The sequence below is a fragment of the Aythya fuligula genome, chromosome 9 (assembly GCF_009819795.1).
Source record: "Aythya fuligula isolate bAytFul2 chromosome 9, bAytFul2.pri, whole genome shotgun sequence".
Taxonomy (NCBI): domain Eukaryota; kingdom Metazoa; phylum Chordata; class Aves; order Anseriformes; family Anatidae; genus Aythya; species Aythya fuligula.
Window position 1 is genome coordinate 15,142,247 of NC_045567.1, and position 13,964 is coordinate 15,156,210.

The window sequence follows — 13,964 nt, forward strand, 5'->3', positions numbered from 1 at the left end:
CTCTCTCCAGTCAATCATGCTCTTTCTGCATTCCTTCCTATCCAGGGCTTCAATATTATCACTGCACAAAGAAATGTCACTGATGTGGAAAGAACGTGGAATTACATACGGCACTTCTGCAGACAAATCATTTGAGGTGCATCCTTCAGAAAGTGCAGCCAGGGAGCCAGATGCTTTGTCTGTGTTTTGGTGGACAGATCACTCCCAATCTAAATTTTCATGGTTACCAGTGGCACCTCAGTCTCGTGTCTTGGCTGCAAATCCTTAAGGGACCCTTGAGAAGGTTGAAGTAGCCATATCTCAACCTCGTCTCTATTCCCCAGGAGTGCTGATAAGCCTTCCCTCTGGAAGGGCTTTATCTGGACCTGAGAGCTCATATTGCATGGGCAAGTGGTTACAGCACATACCTTTCCCATAAGAGATCTACCTTCAGTGTGTTTGGTTCCAGAAGGAAGGAGGGACACCCAAAACTTCCAAACATTTTTTGCCAATGTGCAAGAAAGCAACAAGGAAGATTGCTTTGAAATCTTTGCCAGATGGGAAAGCCCTTCCCCAAAAATCTGGAAAATCTCCAGCCACATGGGAAAAAACCTTCCCTTACATGAAGATGTTGTGAACCAGGCTCCATAATCTGATGGATTGCCTAAAACTAGGGTGTTGAGCCCCATTTCTGATCCCAGACACAGCAGCATAAACCAGGAACAATGTGATCAAAACCACCAGAGCAGTAGAGGGGGGAAGCCCAGCATGACCGCGAGGAACATCTGGCTTGATGCAGTAACAAGATCTGCACCAAATGGGTTTCAAGCATCTCCCGTTTGCTGCTATTTCAGGCTGTTAAAAGATAGACAACTGCTATAGAGATATTTCTGAAGTGTCTGCAGTAACTATGGCCACAGTCCCTGGTGAGAGACCCTACTGAGCACAGCGCTGTATGTGCAGCCTTTGGAGTACTCAGGCTTGGAACAGCTCACAGGAAAGCATCTAATGAGATCCAGGATTTGCCCATTTACTCTCACTCAGGAAAAACTGATTTCAACCAAATTAACTGTGTTAATATTAAAGACCTCTCGCTGACAGGTGTTCGACACTGAGATTGTTTAAAATGCCAAGTAGGACTTTTTGTGTGCGTGTGTCACTGGGCCACGCTGCCAAACGTCTCGTCACAAGAATGCCTTCAAATTCATGCAAAAATGAGTAACATTTTGGCAGGGCAGGGCTTTGCAGCACTGGAACGGAGAAACCCCGGAGGAAGCGAGACATGCACACAGCTGGGAGCCGAAAAGGCTTCAACAGCCACTGACTGTGCCCATCCCCGATGATTTATTCACAGAATTCCCAGCGGCAGGAGGCTGTCGGGGCAAGAGGGGCCAAGGGTGGAGAACCCAGCGAGAAATGATCCAAGCAGTCGCGGGAAAGGCATGGTGCGAGCTGCGGGGATGCAGGGAAGCAGGGGAGGAGGTGTGGGGAAGGGCACAGAAGGGCAAAGCAGAGAAGGAAGAGCTGCCCTGTGTGTGTGCGTGGATTTAAATTTCACAAAGTCATTTAATAATGATAATAATAGTAATGATGATAATATTAATAATGGTATTAATAATGATGATAATAATGATAATGAGGAAGAAGATAGTGAAGAAGAAAATGATCATGAGAAGAAGATAAGAAAACGATCGTGATGATGATGATGAAAAAGACGACGATGATGGAGAATAAGATGATGACAAAAAAGATGAAGAATAAGATGATGATGAAAAATATGATGAAAAGATGAAGATGATGATGATGGAGAAGAATAAGATGATGAAGATGATGAGAAAGATGAAGAAGATGAAGATGATGATGAAGAAGATGGTGAAGAAAATGATGATGATGAAGATGATGAAGAAGATGATTAATAAGAATGAGATGGTGAAAAATAAGATGATGATGATGGTGAAGAAGAACCTCTGCGATTTACAGTGAGCGGCGGCGCGGGGATGCTCCGCGCGGTCCGGGGCCGTGCCTGTGCGCCCCCCCTCCCGCTCCACCGCCCTCTTTTCGGGGGGGGTCTGGGCGGGGCAGGGGGGGGCGGGCCGGCGGCTGGGAGCCCTTTAAGAGGTGCGGGAGGGCGGTGCGGGGCCGGGGGCGGGCGGGCGAGCAGGGAGCGGAGTCCGGGGCAGAACCACACCGGCTCCCAGCATGGCTACGAGGGGGAGCCGGCCGGGGGGGACCTTGCTGCTGGTCGTGCTGCTGCAGCAAGCGGCGTGCCAGGCGGCTGGGGGGTGCGGGGGGGAAGGCTCCCCCCTGGAGCCCTTCGACTCGCTGTATGCCGGCGGGGTGGAGGCGTACTACGGCGGCGACTTCGCGGCGGCGGCGCGGTGCCTGGAGCGGGCGCTGCGCAGCCGGAGGGAGCTGCGGGAGGCGAGGCTGCGGTGCAGGAGGAGCTGCCGGGGGCAGGTGCGGCTGGAGGAGTTGGGGTCGGGGCCCGGAGGCGAGCTGCCCTTCTGGGGGGCCCTGCTGCGGCGAGCCGGCTGCCTGCGGAGCTGCGAGGAGGCGAGGCTGGGAGCAGCGTCCCGGCACCGAGCCGCCGAGGAGGTGCGAGCCGATTTTCAGCGCAGGGTGCCCTACAGCTACCTGCAGCGAGCCTACATCCAGGTAGGCACCCGCAGCATCCCCCCCTCTGTCCGCCCCCCCGAGCATCCCAAGCGCGGTGCCCACCCAGCAGCCCCCCTGCTGCTGCGTGCCCAGGCTCGGCTTTGTCCAGTTTTGTGCTTCTCCTGCTTGCTTGGTGGCACTGGTTATTTGTTTTCCCAAAGGGTGCTTGTGAGTGGCTTTTGGAGTAGTGTGGTACCCTTCTGAAACTTCTGCCTTTGGGCATTTGGCAGGGAAGAGCCCTACAGAGCCCCCAGCTAACACCCCGAGGCTCCACGCAAAGGATGCTGCATCCCCTTGATGGGAGCTGAGTTGGTGCTGAGCTCCAGGAGTGGGCATGAAGCTGGGGGATGTACAGCTGCTTCTGGGATCTGATGGTCTTCAACCTGTCCTGAGATACACAATCCTTTCCATGATGCTATACGGTCACTGTTAGCAGCCACCGATGTCTTAAGCATCTTTCTGTAGTCCCAGTACTGCTGCCTTGTAGCTGTTACCTTCCACAAGGATATGGTGTTATTCTTTGTGAACTTCTTTGCCAAAAGAAGAAGAAAAAAAAAAAAAAAACACACACAAAAAACCAAACACCTATGCCAGGGTACTTAAGGGGATTTTTCTTTTAGTTCAAGACCTGTGCTCTATCAAGGCAGGTACCTGTAGCAACTCTTCCTGTCCAGGACAGAAACTGTGGGAATTTTATTTCATGCCAAGCTGAAAGTGTTTAAAACATTTCTGGAACATTTCCCCCTGGATTTCTGCTTTATTTGAACACAGTCGTAATCTTTTAGTTGCTATAGGCAACTTAATAGGTGAAGACCTGCACAGCAGAGCATGGAGAGGGTGACTCTGCTGAAATCCATTTCCAGTTGGAGAAGGAAACGTCTGTCCTAGACAGTGCTAGGATTGGTGGTGCAGTGACTGCACAGCAGCTGGACAAGGAGGCAAAGAGCTACTGCATTTTTTTTTTTTTTAATTTATTGTAATTCTTTTTCTGTCATTGCTTTCATGTCATTTTTACAAGTCAGAGGCTGGAAATGCCTTGGCTTCAATTCTAGCGTATGTGTGTAGTATAATGCTCCTGAAAGGAACCCTGGGAGAGAACCAAGACTATAATTCAATATATATTGATCCTAGTGAAGCTGGTGGAATTTTCCTGAAGTCCTTACCCTGAAAGATGCTCTGCCCCTATAGTGTCGCTAGGTGTGGGAAATTATCCCAAATTTGCCATGCTAAAAATTAAGTGATTTCTTCTGAGTTCAAAGCCTTTCCCAGAATCACAAAAGTTGGTTCACATCAAGCACACCAGCAAACTTTCCTCTGAACTAGGGAATGAGCTTGACTAATTTTGACTCCCACTTCAATAAAATCACTATGCAGAAGTCCAGATGATTTTTGTTGACCTATGAACAACACTTCTGGGTCTGAGGTTTTTGTTAGCTCATTTTAAAATATGCTGTAGCCTTATCAAAGCAATTTGTCAAAACCAGCCTTTTTTATTATGTGCAAGCCATGTTAATTTGCTTTTGCACTGTCTGGAGATCTTATATCCACTCTAACATTTGGATTTTCTCACTCTGATGGAGTAGCAGATATTCCTGCTATCTGCATGGATGCCAGGGTGCTGGGCGCTGTAGCCAAGGGCAGGTGCAGTTTGAATTGAACTATTTTTGGTTTTAATACCTCTTCTTTCACCCTTTTTGTAAGGTGGCTGCTCTTGGGTTCTGGCCAGCTTTGCGAGCAGCCCTGGGGCCAGCTTTGCCCTGCTGAGAATCCCCTAATACTTTCTTACATTCTCACCCCACTGCTGCCTTCCTGGATTGCTCTTTTGGTGTGCCCCAACAACTCCATGTGCAGAAGAAACATCCCATGCCGGATTTGCCTGTACTTGCACAAAACACGAGGTCTGATGCCTGGCACTAGCACATGCATGGATGCGAACCGTCTTCCTGTGCCAAGGCTGAGTGAATGCCTTGGCAATTTCCCAAGTGTTGGGATGCATCCACACTTGCACCCTCTGAGAGACCTTGGCATCTGCCTGGCTTTTTGTCAGCTGCGACAAGGGGCTCGTGCGGATTGTGCGACTCCAGGTGGCGGTACCTCTGTTTGGCTGTTTGACCCCTGTTTTGCTCTTTGAAACCAACAAGGAAATGAGATGAAGTTCAACATCCTGCAGCGTATCCTGTCCAACCCCTCCCTGGGCTGGCTGCTGGGTACTCGCAGGGGGCGATGGCATTGATGGCTCTGGGGAGGAGGAGGAGCAGCCTGGGTTGTGCTGCCCACCTCCTGCTGCTGGGGACCAGGGTTGTTTGCTTCTCAGGAGGGGAGAAACACCTCCCTTTGGGACACAGCAAGGAGTAGATTTAAAAAAAAAAAAAAAAAAAAAAGAGTAGAGTTGGCATTCATGTAGCTCTTTGAAAAATGGTACTGAATAAACATGAGCTAATCCTTGCAACGCTCCTGTGGGGTGTGAAAAGCAGAGGTTTTTATTCCTGCTGGCCAGATGCACAGGCTGAGCATTGGCTTGCAGCGTGCAAGCATGGTTAGGTTAAATGCTGATGGTACTCCTGTGTAAGAACGTGTCCCATCAAGTCCTTGAATCTGTCCTTCTACCAGCTCCCTAAATTATTTCCTAATTATTTTTTTTTCTCTACATATTTTCCTAAAGTAGAAAGGAAGACCTCTGTTCTCTCTCACAGACATGATCCAAGTTTCCCGGTGACTGCAGAATGAAGTGAGGGGAGGTTGTGGTGCACTGCACAACAGCTGGAAGTGTCTGTGGGCTTTCCACTCTTGATCAGGCTGATTGCAGTCTCTACAGAGACTTTAGACAAACTCCTTTGAACAAGCAGCCTAAGTCCAAATGTGCTTTCACATCTCGTGGTTTCCAAATGCACAAGTAGGAAAACTCCGGGGCAGGATTTTCTCTGAAGTTGCTGATGTTCTTGGGTGATTCAGAAACATACTGGGTGCAGCTGGCTGGAGCAGTGAGTGAGCTGGGTTTTGAGAAGAGGTGAAGATGGAGGAGGTGATGAGAACGTGGGATTTAACTCCTGTAGTGCAATTGGCGGGCTGTCCTGCCCCCAGAGACAGAAGTCATCCTGCAGTGGGCTTCTGATGTGATGTCCCATGGGCAGAAAGACCTTTTTGCCTTATGCCAGTGGTTTCCTTTTGGTGGTATTCAGTGAAATGCCCTCTAGGCTTGGCAGATGGATGTAGGGGGATGTCTTTGCTCTCTGAAATATTTTTTTATTAATCACATCCTGCTCGCTTTGCTGCCTGAGTCATCGTGTTCCTGTTCAAACACAGCCTGCAGGCCATGATGTTTCTTCCCAACCCCTTTCTGGGAGGTTTCAAGCTCTGAAGGTGAGCAGAGGAGGAGGAAACCACACACGCCGTGACACCTCCTGGTTGAGGCTGCTGACTTGGGAGCCATGCTGGAGCTTGCTGCAGGTGGCCTGCTGCATACCCCGTGCTAGACTTGTGTCTGGTCCCGGTGCTGACTCCTGCAGGCCAGCCTGGTCCAAAAGCAAGTAATCTGGAAAACCTGATCACCATATCGATTACAAAACCAGGTCTTCTCTTTTATCCTACTTACTCTTCCCTCAAGGTCTCTTTCCCTCACCTCATCATGTTCCCAGCTGCAGCATCCCCTGGCCTGTTTGCTGGCTGGTTGCTACAGCCTGTTTTTATTTTCTCTGTGTATTGGTGAGCACTTACTCTCCTCGTAAACACTGACTTTCAGTGGTCTCATCTTACCACTCGCCTGCATGCCCTGTTGCACATCAGTGAAGCAGGGCAGGAATCATATGTACGCAGTCTGCGACCACCAGCCTTTGGTCTGTGCTTGTCTAAAGCAGTAAGCAAAGCAAGTCTCCAGGGCACAGGGCCTTGCTCCTCTCCTAGTGGTTTCTGCTCACAGGTGGAGCAAAAGGTGCAAGAGTCTGACCCTGTCTTGCTTGTTCTGTCTTTGTGCCGAGTTCCCCCTTGTTGTGTCTGAGTTGTTCCAGTTCCTAGACAATGTTATCATCAGGATTTCACATGCTGCAAGCAGCAAACAATAACATTTGGATTTTCCGTGCCATAGGAGAGGCTGTTTATTTGTTCTTTTAAAGTGTTCTTTTTTATTTCCTTCTAAAAATCTTTTCCTGTTCATGTGAACTTCATACAAGCAGCTTAATCTTTCTGATAGTCTTGTGTGGGGAGGACTCCGACTGTGTGCTGTCACCCTCTCGACTGGGTCCCCAGCTGTACAGTTCAGGGGCAGCACTGAAGGCATGGCCAGGAGCATGTCCTGGGTCACGTTGTGATCTCCTGCCCATTCCTACCCCTGGAAGGTTTCTGAGATACAGCACAGACATAGCAATGGCCTGGGAAGAGACCACAGGGCGAGGGAGAAAGGACATGGCCATCCAAACCATAAGAAAGCATTGTGTTACTGATTATTGCCCTACTCCAGTTGTGCCTTTGAAAACTTTCTATTTATGGGAATCTGAACTCAAGGGAGGAGACTTGCATGCACAAAATTGGGCTCCAACCTCTCTACACTCACTGCTCGGTCTTCTGCCAGCGCTCGTGAGAGTCTTGCAACCAGCTGTGCTTGGGCATCTGTCTCTGTGCACTTACAGCAAGCCTCACAATGTTTGTTAAGATTTCCCTATCAAATTTTTTCCATCTCAAGCAGCTCCTCACTGCCTCTCTCTGCACTGTTGCACTGGGCCAGAGCCTTTTGATAAGGATATGGAGTATCTGCCTAGGAATTGTGGAGTAACTGGGTTCACACCAATGTAGTTGCTTTGCTAATTTAGCTCATTTCACTCAAAAAGTGATGTTTTCCCTGAAAATTTGTTCAGATTTTCTATATGCTGCAATTCTACATGGACTTCAAGAGTCCTGTGCTGGGGTAAACTGCATCCTCTGGGGGGGAGGCAGTGATTTCACATGTGGGTAGTGACATGATAACATGCAAAATGCCAGTACTTAGAAGTCTCTGCAGAAGCAGCCTCTTGAAGCTGTTTCTCATCACACACACCACCTGTCCTCTGCGGTCTCCCCATTTGGTCAGCCTTGTTTTCATTGGATTCAAATGAAACATCACATCCCAGACAATGACCTATAATAGATCTGGCTGATAATCATTATTATTAGGATTATTGCTATTAGAGGTGTTTGCTTATCTTATGTCTTGAGAGTTGGTATTACTCAGATGCTGGGTAAATAAATAGATCTCAGAATTAATCTCTTGGAACGTCTCTTTATTTAGCTTCTCTGAGACAGCATTCCTGGTCCTCAACAGAGGGTAAATGTTAGTGCTCAGGCATTTAAAATGATGTGGACAAAAATAAACTTGGTTTATGGGATGGAAAACTCCTGATGGTTGGGTCAGCGTCCTGGGTGTAGGGCAGGACTGAGTATCCCTGTTCTTGCCGACCTGCATCAACCTGCTGCAAACGGAGCTGCTGACTGCAGTGGTGTTGCTTGTGGTGTGCCATGCTGGTTGCTTTGAGTTTGTGGGAGCTCTAGGTGAATTCCTCCTTACAGCAAGTTTGTGGTAAAACTGAAAACCTGAATTCTCCAGAGCTGGGGCAGTCTTCAGATGCTTGGAAGGGGGTGCTCTTCAAAAGGAGGAAGCTCATGGCTTGAGCTCGTCTGTTTTCCATTGCTCTGCTTCTATTCAAAGCAGATAATGATGCCTTAGCTGTTTTTGTGCCAGGAGATCCTGGGTGGTGTTGCATGATGTCTTAGTAAAGCAAACCGCAAATGGGAGTCTTGCTGTAAATGCAAGAGATACCAGATATAAGGTTGTCCTCTCCATGAATGCATGGGGTTAGCATCCTTTTGGAAGAGAAGGGTCTTTCTACTTGACAGGACTTTTCCATCTTAAAAAGACTGCTGCTTCCCAGGGGGCTGAATAAATGCTAAAAACAGTGACTCAGCACTGAAATCCTAGGGATGTGCACATGTGAAGTCAGTGTGCTGGATGCCCATTTCTGAAACCTCCAGGTACTGCCCCATGGAGCAGCTTTAGGATAAGCAGTACAGGGTAAAACAGCCCCTTTTCCTTGCTAAATGACCAGTACATCTCAAGAAAGGTATGGGATGAAGTCCAAGAGGTCACTTGTGCTTTGGATTTTCATATCCAGTGAGCACCCATCCCACACTGAGGACTGGGGGCAGCTCCACAATGCCTCGGTCTGTGTTTTGCTGCATTTACATCTCAAAATTATTTTCCAACAAGAAGGAAAAAAAAAGTTGATAGTTTAACTGGATTTTATTTTTATTATTATTTTTTTTAATGTGAGAGTAGTCTTTGTTTTGACTCTATCAATTTTAAGGAAAAAAAAGACAAACTCCCATTTAAAGAGAAATTTCAGGTTGTTTCATTTGGGGTTGAAAGTACTGTCAGAGGGGGAGGGCAGTGACATAGTGGCTGGGTGCTGGAGCTGAGCAAAGGCAGGCAGTAAGACAGATTTTTGTGATGAAGGTGAGCAAACAACTGAACTAATTAACAAGAATTACTTGGGGCTAGCTCACTGTCTTCACAGGAGGCTCAGTGTTTCCTCCTCAGATCAGTTCTGCTCTAGGTCTGACAGAACCTGATTCCAGCCAGCTCCAGGTTGGTGCTGTACTAAAAGTTAGTTGAGATGATTGTATTGGCTGCTTTCTTTTTTTTTAATTTAATTTTATTTTTTTTTAATTACAGCAAATCTAAACCAAAACATTGGTGTTTGCAATTTCTGCATCATTTTCACTGATGGTAAATTAGCTCAGCCTCGCTCAGCCCCGCTGCAAGTTAGAGCTGAAGTAGCTTGAGTTTGGCAGGGAAGGACACCAGCAGTTAGCGCAAACTGCTCTTACACCCACGAAGCTCATTTCATACAGCCTGGTAACGAGCCATTTGATGGCCGGAGCTAATTTTTTTTTGTCTTGCCAAGTTCCTCTTTCTCACCTCATCGCTATGTAGCAATGCCAAGGCTCCAAAATAACTGGCGGCAGGGCTTGCCTGCAAAATTTCTGTGTCTTTTGGAGAGAAAAAAAGGTAAGTCTGGATTCCTTCTTATTTCTCAGTAATCCCTGGTGCTCAGGCTTGGGTGATGGAGAAGACAGTGCTGTGACTCACACAGCTTTGCCGGATCTTCGGGGGCCTTGACCTGAAGGCATCCCAGTGATTGGGGCTGGGCCCATGTCCTAGCTTGGGCAAAGCTGGGCATTGATAGCACCCAAGGGCCCTTTGCTTTTAGAGGACCAGTTCCTGGTGCTACGAGAGGCTGGCTGTTGTCACCTGGGACCCAGCCCTTCCCTGTTCCCCAAAGTTTCTGTCCCTTGCCCTTCACTCGTCTCACTGCTGAGCTGCCCTTTCCACGCACTGCATTGCACTGGGCTTTGGTAAATGGCTTTTTGTGTTGCCTGTTAATCCTCATTCATGCATCCTAGCAAGCCCTGCTCTGGCTTCTGCCGAGCCCTCCTGTTGTCCTTGGCCACAGCACTAACTAACAGCAGCTGATAATGAGCTGCATGTGAAAGAGCCATGCCATTTAGCCCTGCTAAGCAAACTTGTGCCCAGTACTTACTAGCTGTGCCTGAAGTTTCAGCAAGGATTATTCCCATTTCCTCATACGAGCGGTGATTTCATCGTGGATGGCGTGGGCAGTATGGGGAAACCATGGTGGCAGTAACTGAGCTGTCTGCTGCCAACCTGCTGAGTGCTGTGGGAGCTTTGCTGGAGGGACCCTGGGCTGCAGGCTGTGCCTGACATCTGGAGCAAGGGCTTCAGGGGCTGTTTATCCTTTTTTTTTTATTATTTATTTTTTCTTGGAGGTGGTAGGTATTAGTCATGGTGATTGGGTTTGCTCCTGAGGAGCAGGGACCCCTGCACTTTGCACGTAATGTATTTCCATGCCTGTAGTTTGGACTGAGGCCGGCCTGGCTTTGGTTCCATCCACGTGAACCTGCAGTGACCCAGCTGATGGCTGCAGAGTTTCTCGCCATTTACACAGGGGAAACTGAGGTCAGAACTTGGCCTGTGCTTTTTAGCAGTAACCCATGGCAGGAAGAAGGGCGCGAGGTTCCCTGGATGCTTACATTTCGAGACTACATATTGGCAACAAGGTATTGACGTTTTTATTTCTTGACCGTGGTGGGTGATGACTGGTGACAGCAGGGGGTCTGCCTGTGTGTGGGTTCAAGCAGCAATGAGCTATTCCTCATCAGCCTGTGCCTGCGGACCAGCCCTCCTCCTTCCCATGACAACTGGGCAGTCAAACAGACCCTGAGAGCTGACGTCAAGTGTCAGGGATTTGGCCACTGAATAATTACAGCAACAAAAATAGCATCCCCTCTCCACCCCTTCCTTCCCACACGCTCCTGCTGAATCCCAGCTCATAAACGTCCTTTTTTTCCCCCCTATTCTTGGATAGGAAGCAAAAACCCACATGTATTAGCTGGAACATATGGCAGAGCTTGGCTGCAGCTCATCAGTTCTGAAGGCCAAATACTCGCTTGTAGCTTCTTGTTCACTTAAAAAAAAAAAAAAAAAAAAAAAAAAAAAAAAAAAAGCTGAGGAGGGGGAGAAAACACGTTCTTTCAAGTTGGGATGAAAGGCTGGGTCTGTGCTCATGCTGAGATGAGAAGCAGATAGGGTGCGGGACAGCATGCTGCTGCGCCGAGGAGCACGTCCCCCGCAGCGCGGAGGGGACAGGATGGCCATTGAGAGGCTGGCCGTGTGCTGGCAGCTGCCATTGCCCCACGTGGATGCTGGCTCTGCGGTCATGCCTTGTAAAAATCCTGTTTCCAGCACAGCAGATTACATCCTTAGGAGTTAAAACCTGGTAGTGGATCAGATTTGTGTTCTGGGGATGTTGTTGGCTGCAGGGACCAGCGCAAGGTGCTATGCTGTGCTGTTCCGTACCATGCTACCTGTGGGATGTGTGTATCTGAGCATCCTCTGATGTTGTGAGCACTGCTACCACCGCACAGAGCTGGTGTAATTGGGCTTGGACATTGCTATTCCCATCAGGAATAGCATAGCTGCTGCTGTTCCAAGTGGCACCGCTCCTTCCTTGGCATGGAGATGCATTGCCAAGCCCTCTGCTCCTCTTTGGTGCAAAGCCACCCCGGGTCTTGCACGTCCTCCTTTCCCTCCTAACATAGGGAGGGTTTTCTAATAGAATAAAAAAATGGAAAAAAAAAAAAAAAAAAAAAAGGAAGAATATTGTACACCAACTTGCTGCTTTTCATCATGGTTTTCCCAAACCAGCTGCATTTGTGGCTATGACTTCACCTTGTGTCCCTGCAGCAACAGCAACCCAAGACCATGCTGTGTCCTGTCAAGATTAGTGGAAGGAGCCTGGGCATCTTTCTACCTGCAGCTTTGTTGCCAATGGTGGGTAAATCCTGCGTGAACATATTGCAGGTAGGGCACAGCATAAACCCACAGCTCTTTGAGGTCTCCTGTGGGCACAATGTGGAGATGTGCTGAAGTTCATAGCCCAGGACTGCGGTGGGATGGGAGATGCGGAGTCTTTTGAAGATGGAGCCAGCTGTGTCCCTTCCCAGAAAAGATCAGTGTGGTACTGAGAGAAATAGCTTGGAAAATATGCTTGAAAATATTTGCTGAAGGTGTTGCTGTGACTGCCCAGGGACTGAGCCGGAGTCTGTTGATTCCCTTGCTTAGAAAGTTCTGTTTTTCAAGTGTTTTTTGCCAAGGCACTGCCTGTTCTGAGGCTTATATTCTGGGGCATCCGTGTCCTGAGTTACTCTGTCTCTTTGGAAGCAGACGAGAATCCGCAAAGTTTCAGTGAAACATCATTAAAAGAAGAGCACTGACTTGTATGCTGCGCTGCTGCTGGAGGACAGCCCTGTGCAGGGCTGCCAGTGTCACACTGCGATCGAGCAAAATGCTGGAGGGGTGGGCAGGAAAGAGCCTGGTGTCTTCCTTATTCTTCTTATACAGCTGTGTAATATGTGATTTATTTTATTTTGTTAATGCACTGGTATTCCTGAAGTGCTTCACTGAACTGAACATTTCATTTTGTTCTCAAGAGTCTTTCTTGGGATAAAAATGGTGAAAGGGCTTTTGGAGTTGTGTAAGTAGGTGATTAGGGATTGCTCAGAGGGGAATCACATAGCTTTTGGGTAAGGCTTCTGCTGCTTGGTGGTGTTCCCACGTTGGTCCCTTGTGAGGGCAGGGTGTTGGAGCAGCCTGAGCAGATGATGCTGGGGCATGTGGTGCTGTGCACGGACACGCTGGGGTGCTGCAGCGACTGCAAATCCCTGCTGGGAAGGCTGGTCTGAGCCTCACAGGGTGCCAGCACTGCCACTGCTGGAGCAGGCACCATGACACACAGCACTGAACCTGGAGAAGCTCCCCCAGTTGTCCCAACTCCTTCAGTTGTCCATCATGCTAGAGGAAAGGAGTAGGGAGAAAAGGAATGAAAAGAATGGGATTGCTCCTGCGTTCAGTCACTTCTGTTCCCCTTGGTTTAAATGCCAGTATCTTTTGGCAGCCAGTTCTTCCCCTCATCCCTTGGTTGGCAGCTTTACTCCATTTCCCTTAATGTAAGCATTGCATCCCTCTGTCCAGATGTCGGTGGCTCTGCTGCTTCTCCAGGGCTGGCTCTGTGGGGTCAGCCGCAAGCTCACCAGCTGTGCTGATCCATCTGAGCATGTCTCTTTCTCCAGCCACCTTGGCTTGCTCAGTTACTGCTAATAAAAACTCAATCTCAGGCGGGATCCTTTTACGAGGAAGACAAACAGCAAATAAAAGAGCAGCGCGTGGCTTTAGGAAGCGATGTTTGTCAACGGCGTGTCCCTTTTGTGCAGCCCCGGCCGTGCTGCAGGCTTCTGGGTGCTCGCCGCTGTGTGCTCGGCACCTTTCCAGCTGGAAACGCTCCCTTACAGTTGCTATTTCTGTGTCGTGCTTTTCCAGCCATGCTTCGGCTGCTCGGGTTTTCTGTCCCCACCGTGTTTTAATGCAGGGTGAGGGTCTTGTTCCAATAGCCTCAACGACTTGGGTTTGCAAAGTTATTGGTAAAGGTTTGCTGAGGCAAAACACTCACCCACCAGCGTCCAGTTGTTCCCCAGTGCCACTGGGCAATGGGAAGTGACATGACAGGAGGTTCCTTGCGGGGAAGCAGCCTTGCTGTGTGTGGGGCATGGAGGATGAGGCTGGTGATGTGCAGGGGAGCTCTGATTGTAGAAGCTGAGCTCTCCGCTGCTGCAACCAAAGCTCTGGGAGCCAGGTGCCCAAGTTCAGCTCCAAGGTTAACAGAAGAGAGTTCCCCATCATGAGGAACTCCTTCCAGCCTGATTGCTGTTTAGGTTTTGGATGTGCAGGA

At 48.9% G+C, this 13,964-nt stretch overlaps 1 protein-coding gene across 1 annotated transcript in view; it reads left to right on the forward strand.

Moving 5' to 3' along the window:
* The first annotated feature begins 2,178 nt into the window (after positions 1-2,178).
* P3H2 (prolyl 3-hydroxylase 2) overlaps positions 2,179-13,964 on the forward strand; it is a 65,142-nt gene continuing 53,356 nt past the window's right edge. The window contains exon 1 of the mRNA XM_032193272.1: positions 2,179-2,634. Coding sequence (XP_032049163.1) covers positions 2,179-2,634 — 456 coding nt within the window. The remainder of the gene's footprint in view (positions 2,635-13,964) is intronic.